The 12621-nt window shown below is 36.5% G+C and overlaps 1 protein-coding gene across 2 annotated transcripts; it reads right to left on the bottom strand.

Annotated features, from left to right (window-relative positions):
- Positions 1 to 868: 868 nt before the first annotated feature.
- LOC139964983 (Golgi reassembly-stacking protein 2-like) lies at positions 869 to 12048 on the bottom strand. Of its 2 annotated transcripts, XM_071967106.1 has the most exons (9): positions 11804 to 12048; positions 10857 to 10937; positions 9471 to 9674; positions 8758 to 8844; positions 7446 to 7576; positions 6658 to 6786; positions 6340 to 6388; positions 4519 to 4741; positions 869 to 4001 (listed from the first exon to the last, which is right to left on the bottom strand). In XM_071967106.1, the coding sequence occupies exons 1-9, from the start codon at positions 11864 to 11866 to the stop codon at positions 3724 to 3726; spliced, it is 1245 nt and encodes a 414-aa protein (XP_071823207.1). In that variant the 5' UTR covers positions 11867 to 12048; the 3' UTR covers positions 869 to 3723. The 2 variants fall into 2 exon arrangements, with proteins under 2 accessions (XP_071823207.1, XP_071823208.1); XM_071967107.1 differs by lacking the exon at positions 6340 to 6388 and having other exon boundaries at positions 6612 to 6786; positions 11804 to 12047.
- Between the last annotated feature and the right edge of the window lie 573 nt (positions 12049 to 12621).

Below are 12621 nucleotides of genomic sequence, written 5' to 3' on the forward strand. Positions count from 1 at the left end.
AAAATTACTATTATTAAAATTTGTAGCGGTACGTATAATGCATTTTGTCCGTGGAAGTTTTGAGGTAATAATGCATTTTGTCCGTGGAAATTTTGAGGTAATCATTGGCAAACTTCCACATCCCCAAGTTTTTCGAAGTTTTTACCAGGCACCCCCCCCCCTCTCCCGTCCCCTACAATCTTTCCTACAGCTACCGGCGTATTTCGGAATCCGTTGCCGGCGCCATATCTTTAAGAATTTTTTCACCTATCTGGACCGTTCAATTATAAATGCTGTGTACTGAAGAGCTGATTTGATGGTAAAGAACAGCAGGAATGAATGTTATAGCCAAGCTCACACATAAGTAGGTTATTTTTATTTATTTCCTTACTTATTAATTTCGTAATTTATTTTTATTTTTTGGCGAAAGATCTTGCGAACCTAGTGTATATTCCTGTTAAACTTATTTGGCAGTATTTCTGTCAAATAACTTGATATTTACAAGCTACTTTTTTCTCGTGTTGCAGGTGGGGGACTACCTTGGGGGGGGGGGTGGAAGGGGGTCTAGGAGTGGTTCAAAGCCCCTACAACATATATCAACAATAGCTTCGAAATAACTACCGTATACTCTATCCAGCTTTAAACACACACACACAAAAGCTTGTTATAAGACCCTGACAAGTAATATTTTTCAGTTACTAACTTTATTATTTCCCAGAAAGAGAAAAATAAAAAAAAATAAAATGAATTTATCCAAAAATGTACAAAGACTACTTCTAAGGGCAAGAGAAAGGAAGAAAATATATAGGAGTTAATTGGGTCAAATGAAATGCAAATACCAAGATTCATCATTCATTGCATGCTTTGAAAAAATCACTGCCTTTATTGATTTTATTTTTAAATTTCCATATTAGATGCCCATCCAAATAAAGACAAAGAATAAGTTAAAAGAAAACTACACTTCTTTTTTATCACGTCTCCATCCAAAGGAGTAACGATACTCCTGTACATTTTATCCAGAAGATCATCAAACAGGACGGAGAGCAAACTGTTTCAATCAAAGGAAGATTAAATGGTACTTTTTCTTTTTAAATATGCTAAAGAAATAATTACAAATTAATGTCTTTGATTGTTTTATGTTAGGCATCATAGGAGGCAGGGTGACTGTGGAGGGGGAGGGAGAGGCGTGTAACTTGAAGTTTAATGTTTATCTCAACAAATACAACATCCTTAAAATATCAGACCAAGAGGAAGTGTTGGTAGCTTTTCTGAACCCAGCATTATCATTTTTTGGAGGGGGGGGGGGGGGTAACATGTATTAGTTCAATATTTACCTATAATATGAACCTTTACTGAATGTGTCCAGTGTCAACATGTTCCTAGCTACAATAATGAACAAGTAGTTTGCATTAATAATTGGTACTAGCCAGTTATATATTATAAGTTGATATGAAATTTATCATAGTTGAGGGGAAACACAAATGGTTGCAGATCTGGATGGGAACCATGTTGTTCCATACCTTACCTAAGTTGCCTAACAGGTCATTATTTTGTTGAATTCCATTACTCTTAAAGAGAGAGAAAGAAAGAGATACTATAAAGATGTGTATCATGAAGGCTAGGCCTTGGTGTGTACATACACATTGAAATAATCTTAAAACTAGGCAAATTTCATGATGTTTCTCTTTTTCTTTTTTCCCCAAAATGGTCAATTATTGAAGTACAAACTGTCTATTGCAACACCCAACACGCAATGTGCTGAAGACGCATAATTCCAAAAACGCCTGCTTCGACGACCATCGTGTGGAGAATTGAACCGGAGTACCTTTTGGTTAATACACTCATGATAAGATATTGTGCCTCTTGAAGGAATTTGTGGATTAAAAGTTTCAAAGACGGAGATTTGCTTCTATTTACTTTCATCAAAGAATTTTATGACAATAAATGTTGCTCGAAATTTCAGTTTGATAACATTTTTCAACTTTAGACGTAGAGTTATGACACAATGTTTTCTATTATTTTCTTACACCATGCATTAGAATTCTAAATAGCCCCATAAATAACTTAATGCCACTTACACAATGCCACAACTTACTGTCTGAGGATTCCTATGTTTATAACCCTTTATACTTTATAGCATCCACAATACAATGACTGCCTGACAGTGGCTGTAGGTTTTATAATATACTGTACCAAAGTGAGGACCAGTCTAACGAAACCTCACTCTTACGATGTAATGAGGTTTATGTGTTTGAAGCAACAATACCATCACTGCCGGTAGGTCATTATAAAATAACCAAGAGAGGACACATCTATCATATAAACCTCATTACTATGATGAGCCCGAGCTGAAACTTTATAATGTTCTGAAATGCCAACAATGCAATACTTGCCTGTCTGTAATGAAATGCAATACTTGCCTAAAGTTTCACAGACTTGTTATATTATTATAATATTCTGAAGTGAGGACAAGTCTAACAAACCTCACTTTCTCCATGCAATAATTTCAATGCTTCAGCTCTGTGTACACAGACCAAGTACCTTTATGTTTAAAGCCGCAACAGTTTTAAGTTTCTCAGCATTTGGCACAAACCAACACTTGGTAAGGTCTCTAAAGGTACATTTTACTTATCCGTATAGGCCTATGCAAAATGATCACTATCATATTACATGCATGCCCCTCACCCCTCCCCCACCCCAACAGGCTGTTCTTTTCCTCAACTGCTGCCCCATTACTAAGATTGACAAATTTCCAACATATGTACAGCTGATTATTAATATGTACCGCCAAGAGGATTTTACTGCATTTTTCGCAAAACCCTGTTACATCTTAAAGAGAACTCACAACTATGCGCAACAGGCTACTTCAAAATGCAGATCTACATACTCAGATCAGGGCAAACACTACTGTAGAAAGGTATTGCACAACCATTTGTTAGATCTGATAGATAATACCTACCCATAAGCTGTCCTTCGCACATCCTAGAAGGCCATTATCATTCATACCAACCTCTTTCAGAAATATTTTTCACTCTCTCAGGTGAATCAACTCATTGTTTGACTCAAAAGTTACCATATCAAAACAGAAACAACAACAAATCTTAATACATGCAAAAATTGTGTCAATGCAAGAGAAAGGAGGATAGATAAATTAGGCATGTGAAGAGGGGAATAGTCACACATGTTGTAATTTGTTTGTTTCCAAAATCTCTAATTATTTATGTCAATTATTATCTGTTATGATTATTTCTAAGACAGACCTAAGGAATAAGGTTGTTATATTGTGGGGGGATAATCAGTTTGCACAATCATCTCTGTGATTTAGTAAATTGTGACACCACCTAAATCTTGCCATTGGCAGAATATATTGATTTAACTTGTAGCTGAAATGACGGTGTCATGTAGTGTCCATTGATGATACACAGCTGTACAAGGACCTGTGCATGTTTTGATGTTCTTTTGAGCTACTTTCCATTTATAATTACTTTTTATTCAAGTGATTGCACATAAGAAACATCCCCTGCCTCTCTATTGAGGAATAGTAAGATATATTGCCTTGAAAGCACAGCTATATTTTCAGTAGCTGTACTTAGGCCTCTACATCCCAATGAACATGTATTAAACCACTTCTTTGTACTTGAAAGATATGCTCCAACAAATGAACAAACTAAACCTGTGTATTATAACAACTTTCTTTAACTTGCCTCAACGTAGACCCATTATTTAAAGTGTCATTTTTGTATTTTATGATGATTCTGACATAGAGACAGGTGTTTGGGATGGTGCACCTCCCGAGGCGATGCCTGCTGGCAGAATTGGTAGAGGTGCAGGACTGGGTATTGTGAATCCACCGGGGAGGCTCACAGGCGCCGGAGCAGAAACGGGAGCGATGAGGGGTGCGGCATTCGTGGTCATACTTGAGGGGTTTATAGGGGGTAAATTCTGAAGGGACACCGGAGGCAGCGTAATGTTGAGATTAGGGAGCCCGGGAATGTTGCTCAAGTTGACAGGAGGCAGTACACCTTTGTTGGAATAGAAAGAAAGAACGACATCAGTGAAAATGTACCGAATGTGTGATGGCAGTACTTTGTTAACACTTTACAAGTGTCATGACAACACTTTGCAAGTGTTACAACTGTACTTTGTTAACACTTTACAAGTGTTACAACGTTACTTTGTTAACACTTTACAAGTGTTACGAGAACACTTTACAAGTGTTAAAACAGTACCTTTACAAGTGTTATGAGAGTCTACCACACAAATGGTTATGACAATACTACTATACTACCCTGTCTTGTGAATGCTGCTTCCACCTAAAAAGGCAATTCAGTGAGTGAGGCCTAAGAACTAACCGGATAAATTGAGACTTCCGATGAAGAGATTGCAAATGCCATACTATGGAATACAAATGATCACAATCAAGTTTTTTTTTTCAAATCTAGACAGCTTCCCATACCAGGTGTCCAGCTATTATTTTTATGCATATGTTTATCGTCCATGTAAAGATTTCTGATAAATTATCTAGAACCAACAACCTACCTGGCGACACAACAGGAACTCCTGAGGCACTGGTTACTACCGGTGCTCCTTGTGCACTTGTAGAGATGGGTGTGGGTGAAATCACGGGAATCGTCGTTGTTGCTCCAGCCATTGCTGGGTTGAGCGGAGGAACAGATGCAGGGGTAGGAGCTAAACTGATACCGGCCATCCCTGTCTCTAACCCTGTTGCCGCTGACGTATTTGGCGTTGATGTCAAAGAAACCTTGAAGAACGGAAAAAGAGCGTCTCGAGATGAAAAATTCAATCCGAGAAGATGACCTCAAAGATGCTAATGGCTCTATAGAAGTGCATGCCGTAGGAATAGTCCATACACCGGCAAATTGTATTCACTGAAGACAATATTACATGAGCATATGTGTTCTTCCCATCATCCCCCTTCCCCCACCCCTCCCTCATACCCTACCCCTACCTCACCCCACCCCTCCCTCATACCCTACCCCTACCCCTACCTCACCCCTCCCTCACACCCCCACCCCTCCCTCACCCCCCCCCCCCCCCCTTTTTGTTTGGTTGTTGGTTGCTCTAAGGAGTTAATAATATTATTGTATGTGAAAACAATGAATGGTTTCTTTTTTAATTGGTTAACAATTTAAATCGATAAATCAAAACTTTTAGCCCCTGATTTTTATATGTTTAATGATGGTGAGGTTCAGGTACAGCTGTTATGACACTGCTGGTATTGAAATAACAGTTTTCATAAGAATGCAATACATTTCTTTCGCTTAAAGTATTGAAATGAAATTGATGTAAAATTATTTCCAACTTTAAAGGGACTATACAGTGATACAAAACAAATGTCACAAAGTTTCAGAAACATACAACACACTTTTTTCCACATTTCTTTGACAGTTCGGATATGTGTATCTGTATGGTATTCACAATGTTTTTGACAATACTTGTGCTAACAAGGTTAAACTGATAGTTTTGATTCCAACAAAGTGCCACTTCTCTTTGCTCCTCTTTATAGTCTGGAGGGAGAGGATAGTTCACAAAGTACAGGGTGTGTTTCAATTCCTCTCTAGTCATGCAGCATCTTCTCTGTGCTTTGTATGGTACAGTGTCAGAATATTGGCACTGAATACAAGGTCAATATTATTGGACACAAGTTTAGCATGCTATAAACTGCTAGAAAAAACTACAAATAATTTTGTAAAAGTACAATCTTGGAGTTTTTGACGCTCCAAATTTTTACCCAGAGTATAAGAAGTGTTTAATTCGACGGTGAAATATCTCACTGCAGACAAAGGCTTTGAGGGTGACGGTGAAATGCTTGTTAAAGATTTAAAGTATCAAATCATCTTTTCTTTTGATATCTGGCATATTTTTGCAGCAAACCTGACAATCTTTTAAGATCAATTCTAAAATCCCACATATTGTGGTACTGCAGTGGGATAACATTCAACGCAGGTATCGTATTCCACTTGTTACATTCTAATTTCAATCACCAACAGTTTTGTTCACATCTGCCTATTATTGCTGACAAGATTTATTTTATCTGTACATAACATTAAGCACAAACTGCTTACCTCTGTGAAGCCTTCTGGTGTATTGGTGAGGGTGACTTGGGGATCAGAGGTTCCTCTTTGTGGCAAACCTGACAATCTTTAATATTAATTCTAAAATCCCACATACGGTGGTACTGCAGTAGGATGATATTCAACGCAGGGATGGGTTAAAGGTATCGTTTTGCACTTGATACATACTAATTTTGATCACCAACAGTTTTTTTTTGCACATCTACCTTTCACTGCTGACAAGATTTATTTTATCTGTACATATCATGCAGCACAAACTATTTACCTCTGTGAAGCCTTCTGGTGTAGTGGTGAGGGTGACTTGGGGATCAGAGGTTCCTCTCTGTGGCAAACCTGACAATCTTTAAGATCAATTCTAAAATCCCACATATGGTGGTACTGCAGTAGGATGATATTCAACTCAGGGATGGGTTAAAGGTATCGTTTTTCCACTTGATACATACTAATTTCGATAACCAACAGTTTTGTTCACATCTGCTTTACATTGCTGACAAGATTGATTTTATCTGTACATATCATTAAGCACAAACTGCTTACCTCTGTGAAGCCTTCTGGTGTAGTGGTGAGGGTGACTTGGGGATCAGAGGAGGAGGAGGCAGGAGCTGCAGACCCAGGAGCGAGTTTCATGTGCTGCGAGAGGTCAACAGGTGTCTCCGGGAAGGAACGTGTGGGAATTCTGTGCAGATAACCATATCCAATGCCACACCCTAACCTAGAAGGCAGAAACAAAAGTTAAATGTCAATTCAACCGATCATAGTACTGTAAGTTACCCTGTTTCGTTGACAGAAATGTCGTCAACTTCTCCATACGGTATTTCTAGCAAGTCATTCCATATAGCATTTATACTTAGCAATGTGGAACATTTTTTATATTCACACGAGTGCCGTACTGTCTACCACAGGCCAATCCTGATGGATGAATAGACAATTATGTAAAGTGAAAAAGAATAGTTCATCTGCTGTGGTAGTTCACCTTTGTATCAAAGCTACATTTCGCATGGAATGTGCCAAACTATGCCAACTGTTAGTCCAAATTATTCTATTATTGGGAAGATAGTAAAGGTCCATGGAAACAAAATCTGTGACTTTAGTCTACCAAGACTCCATTGAAATTAAATTTGTGTGAATCAACAAAGATTTAATTTGAGATTATGCTGTGAACAACCACAATGATTCTCAGATGATAACAGTCACTTAGATAACTTAGTCACAAAAGTCATCAAAAAGATCACATCTTGACACAACTTTATTGAGAGCTATCCAATTAGGTATGTATGTAATACATGGCATAAAAAGGAATGCTATAAAGTTAAACTTTATCCAAGAGTTTTTTTTTTAATCCAAATTTTATTTTTATCCCTGTCTACTTACGTTCCTTCTCCACCCCAGTTCCTCGAAGGAGTTATTGTAACTTCTCTACAGCCATCTGTTTCTGTGTTGTACATGTACAGCTTTAAGGCTCTGTCCTCGTGAGATTCGATGAGAGAGAATAAATCTTCCGACTTCAAGAAAAGAAGAAACATGAGATGAAATTTATTGGAATGTATTGAATATTCAGTTTCCGTTTTGAAATAAGTTTATCTGATACTTGCATTTATAATGCTATGCAACCACAATGCAAAAAGGCTTTGTGATTCTTTGCCCATAGGAAACATTTTTGAGGGTTCATCTACTTGGTATAAGGTATCTACATTTTATGCCAAATATGATACTTGTTAATTTGATACCCTTCCTGAGATATTGTGTGTACCAGGCTTATAGAGTTTGACCCCAGATGACCTTTGACCTTCCCCAAAATCAATATGGGACATCTACATATTAGGCATGAGACTTGACCATGTTACTCGTTTTGAGATAAGGTGTTTATAAGCAATATCGCATAGATTCTTTTTGCCTTCGGCAAGGAATCAAAATTAGACAAGTTGCTACAGCTAAACAAGTGCACAAATGTGTTTATTCCTTACACTGCTGTTCAGAGTTATTGTCATTTTATGCTTTCACTATAAGATTCATAACCCTTCATAGTGTTATGTGCAAAATTTAGAAACTAAAATGAATCCTTCTTGTCCATAACAGAATGAGGGTCCTTTTGTTGGTTTCTTGAGAGATACAGTCACTTTCAGCAATTGACCCACATAATGAGCTCAATGGTGTGGTTGATTATAAGCATTTTAGCAGTTTATCTATCTGTTAGTATTTCTATAGCGAATACCTATGAACATCTCCTAGCTTGCTGTTCTTACAAAGTACATTCTGTGTACAAAGCTTCAATAACAGAGATTATTGAAATGATGTTCCAATGGTAATGGGTTGTATAGAAAATATCATTGCACTCTTCTGGAGACATTTGCTGATTTTATGTCATCTGGAGTGGCTGTTGTCATTTGCTATACTTGGTGTGACAAACTGTACGTTACAGACTTGGTAGCTTTAATAAACAGTCCTATCAACAGTCTTAAAAATTCAGGCTGTTTACTGGCTAATTGCCTATGGATTTTGCTGTTTGCCTGTAAGAAAAAAAAACACTGGCATTTTTTGGCCAGTAACTATTGACACATGTTTTGCTTTGAATAAATTCAAGGATAATGCCTGTGGGACTTTACTTCTAGCAAGTAGATATTTTCTATATTAACCAAATGTCTAAAAATTGCTAGGCCTGACTCGATGTGAAGATGGAACTCACATCATGTAGAGTAGACTCAGCTCCAATGATGTAATCCGTATTTGATCTAAACCCAGCCAACGATGCAGGGGAATTTGGTTGAACATCCTGTCAGAAACAGAAACAGAAAAAGATATGTCAGTACTGTATACTACATTGACAATAAATTATTTCCAAAAGATAACACAGACAAGCAACCTCTCTGTGAAGCACAAATGATGTCATTTACCCAAAAAACAACTTGCTCTATAAGTTTGATGACATGAAAGTTGGAGTCATTTGTGTTTGAGATCAAACTTAAAGTAAGGCAAGAAGGTTTAAGGATATGACCTCACATACGATATCCTATGTACTATTCAAACTAAATTTGGTTGCTTCTAAAATTAAATTGAATCATATGTGAATATTAAGGATAACATTGCAAACAAAGCAATTTTGGCACCATATGACGTTATGTTGATCATGTTGGATCAAGTCACTTCATCAGCAATAAACTGTTTCAGAAAATGGATAATTTTATCATAACACAACACAAAAATAAAGCAAAGATGATTTATAGATATGTTGTCTTATACAATGAACCCTTCCAATTAAAATGTTTACAATTCAACACTGCTAACATCACACAAACAAGCTCTAAACTGTATCTTGGTCAAATGAAGGTTCTTTAACATGACAACAAAATTCCATTATAAATCTACCGATATGTGAAATGATACAACAGCGGCACTCACCAATACATGCCAAACATTTTCATTGGCTCCTTCAAAGGAGCAGAATCTGATGCTGACACCGAGCAGACCCTGACCGCCCCATCTGTTGTTTGGTGTCATAGTTATCTCTCTTGTCTTAAGAGTTTTACTACTGTATACCAACATCTTCAAGGGTCTCTCTTCGTGCTCACGCAGAAGTCTCTTGAATGTATCATCATCTCTGTCCTAAAATATGGTTAGTAAAGCATTTAAAAAATAATATGTTACTTCAATGGCTCTCCACAATGCAAAATCTCTTCATCAGTTATCAACATATATACTGAGACATCTTGAAAGTAAATATATGGGAATTCCTAAGTTAAAAGGAATAAATAAAAAAAAACATTCAATATTGCCTACAACATGTGAATTACAGGAAAATGGATTGTATTTCACCAAATTTCCTATAAATTGCACATCTTCTTCTCGTAATGTATATCTCCATAGTAGCTAGTAGTAAAGTACATCTAGTCAGGTTTCAGGATTTAAACTAGATTATATTCCTCTTAAATTGCAAGTTTAAATAAATTTACTTCTGAAATAAATTGATCAACAGCAATCAGCTGTCACAAGTTTGGGAAAGTTTAAGTCTTACGTCCTCTTTCATTTTAAATGAACAACTACTGTACTTGATTTAAACTTGCTGACAAGAAGAAATACGTATACTGGTTTGCCATCTACAGCACAGAAATTATAGCACGCTGACTGACTACAATTTGTTACTGGCTCACAGTATTATGAAATCTTTAAACTTTGTACAAAACATTGAACAGTCTGATAACAGAGCTTGAAAGAATTCAATACTTACACCTGTATGTATCAAATTTTGTCCTTATGTACAGTATATATCAGAAGACAACAGTATTAACAGGACTTACTTTTAGTCAGCTGTACACATTTACATTTGTACAGACATTCAAGTTATACCACAGACCTACTAGATTTTTCTGATTTAAGTCATGGAATAACTGATTTGATACTTGAAGGGAATGGTTGTCAAACATATAGATCCTTAGTATTTTCAATATTTGATAAATAACCAAAATTCAAGAACTTCAAAAATTGTAAACTTCCAAACTACCAAGTAATAGTACTTTTAGCAACAACCTTAGGCAGTCACTTTTCATATATTAAATAGTTGATAACTAATTGAATTCTACGACACCTATGATGACAATGGCCAAACAATTATCAATATTTAAGTTGTATGAACAAGGTTGAAGTAGGAGACTGCAAGGTCATTTAAGTTATTTCTGTTTTTAGAATAGGGGAGCTATTGAGAGATACTTTACTCTCTTAGAAAAATCAATTAATCAACTTGGAAAGATGCACATATTCCAATCACTAAACTACTTAAGTGTTACTTACCAAGCGTGTATTGCCAATTGCAATAATAAAATCAAAAAATGCTTCCAATCCAGCCTTATGCCCAGGAGAGTTCTCTTGTACCTTGAAATGAAACGGAGAAAATGATTTCTGACTAGTAACAAAATGTGACATAATTTTGTCTCATTTACTGTAATTCAGCCATATCACATACATATAACCTGCACAGTACACAAATCTGGGGAATATTATGAGATGTCACTTTACACTGGGCAAACATTCAGTGGTTGCTCTGTCAACTGAGACAACCAAATGGTAAGACCTGGTTGTCCAAGGGGCAACCTGAGAAAATCTTTAAGAATTATCCCTGGTACACAATCATACAATTAGTTTCGTCATTTTCATAAGGGTAAACAAGCTTTCAAAATCATTAAAATTTCGGTTAGTATAGCAACAACTTCTCTCAACTTAGTCTCACGCTTTATCATAACTTAGCTAGCCTAGGCCTAGATGAGTAATATGATAGCCATGAAGTATATTTATTAAAATCCTGCATTTATTTCATGTCATAAATCCGTACTGTTCCTGTACTGTTAACTGGGCCTAAAACAACTTAGTCTTACTGTTTAGTGCTCGGTTTTTGAAAGCCAAAAAGTAGGCTAAACAAAGTAGGCCTAACTAACCTAGGCCTAGAGAAATTCAGTACTGTGGTGTATGTGCTGTGTAAAGAAACTCTCCAATGAATTCTGGTTTGGTAAGAAGTTTGACATTGCAGTAACCGAAATTCTGAATACCACGGGGAAATAGGTCTACTGCCAGTAGACTAGTGCCAGTGGTAACATGTAATTCTAATTTAGGCTAGGGCTATGAAGTATATGATGATTCATACGTTAATTATAAAGTACAGCTTAGGCTAGACTAAGCTGCCCTAACACACAATCGTACAGGCATAGACAAGTGGGAAAGGTACACGACGTCTAAAAACTTACCCTTAGAACGTGATAACCTTCGGTACCACCACCGGGAACCTCTACGCTGTTAGCTCCTCCCATCCCTTTTCGTCTTATTCGACGAGAAAGATTTCAGAGATAAAGTCACTTCTCTCTCTTTTCTAAACGACAACCTGGCACTTGAGCGCTAGGCAAATTTGGTACACAGAAACATAAAACATTGAAATTTCACCGTGTAAACTTACGTGGCAGCAGACTGCTTCATTATATCTTATTTACGTGTCAAAGGTCAAGAGCAAAATGCCTTGGCAACAACTTATCCGTACGTCGTCTGCATCATTTCATAAATGATCACTTTGCATCACAATGCTAAATTCCTGACAAAGTAAAGGACTTTTGATGCAAATTGCTAATATATTAACTAAACATATTAATCATATTGGAACTGCATCTGACGTCGAAATTTATCTGGTTTTCGACTCAGTGAAGTTTGTCAACAGCGGAAATCGACGAATCTCTCAGTGGCCTTTTCTCAATATCTTTCACATCTGTAATTTCACATATATCGACAGGTTCCACTTTGTACCAAACATTAATAAAACTTCAAAAAACTTCAAAGGGCCTACTATTGAATGTATTTTCGTCAATACCATCTAACTCATAAAAGACCATCTTAATATTTCAAACACATTAAACTTTGTAACTTTTTCTTTATCTTAAATCCAGAAATTACACTACAAATAAATTCCAGTGAAGTCCTACCTGCTTTCAATATGAAAGTAAAGCACATGTATTGGATCTATCATCTTCATTTTCAACATGGAAAGAAATTATATTTCAATAACTTTTTTTATTAA

The sequence above is a fragment of the Apostichopus japonicus genome, chromosome 23 (genome assembly GCF_037975245.1).
Source record: "Apostichopus japonicus isolate 1M-3 chromosome 23, ASM3797524v1, whole genome shotgun sequence".
In the NCBI taxonomy this organism is placed as follows: Eukaryota; Metazoa; Echinodermata; class Holothuroidea; order Aspidochirotida; family Stichopodidae; genus Apostichopus; species Apostichopus japonicus.

Coding starts and splice junctions, on each gene's coding strand:
- LOC139964983 (XM_071967106.1), bottom strand. CDS start 11,866: ATGGGAGGAGCTAACAGCGTAGAGGTTCCCGGTGGTGGTACCGAAGGT. Junction 10,938..11,803: donor AAGGTTATCACGTTCTAAGG/GTAAGTTTTTAG, acceptor TTTCATTTCAAG/GTACAAGAGAACTCTCCTGG. Junction 6,787..7,445: donor AACTGGGGTGGAGAAGGAAC/GTAAGTAGACAG, acceptor TCTGCCTTCTAG/GTTAGGGTGTGGCATTGGAT.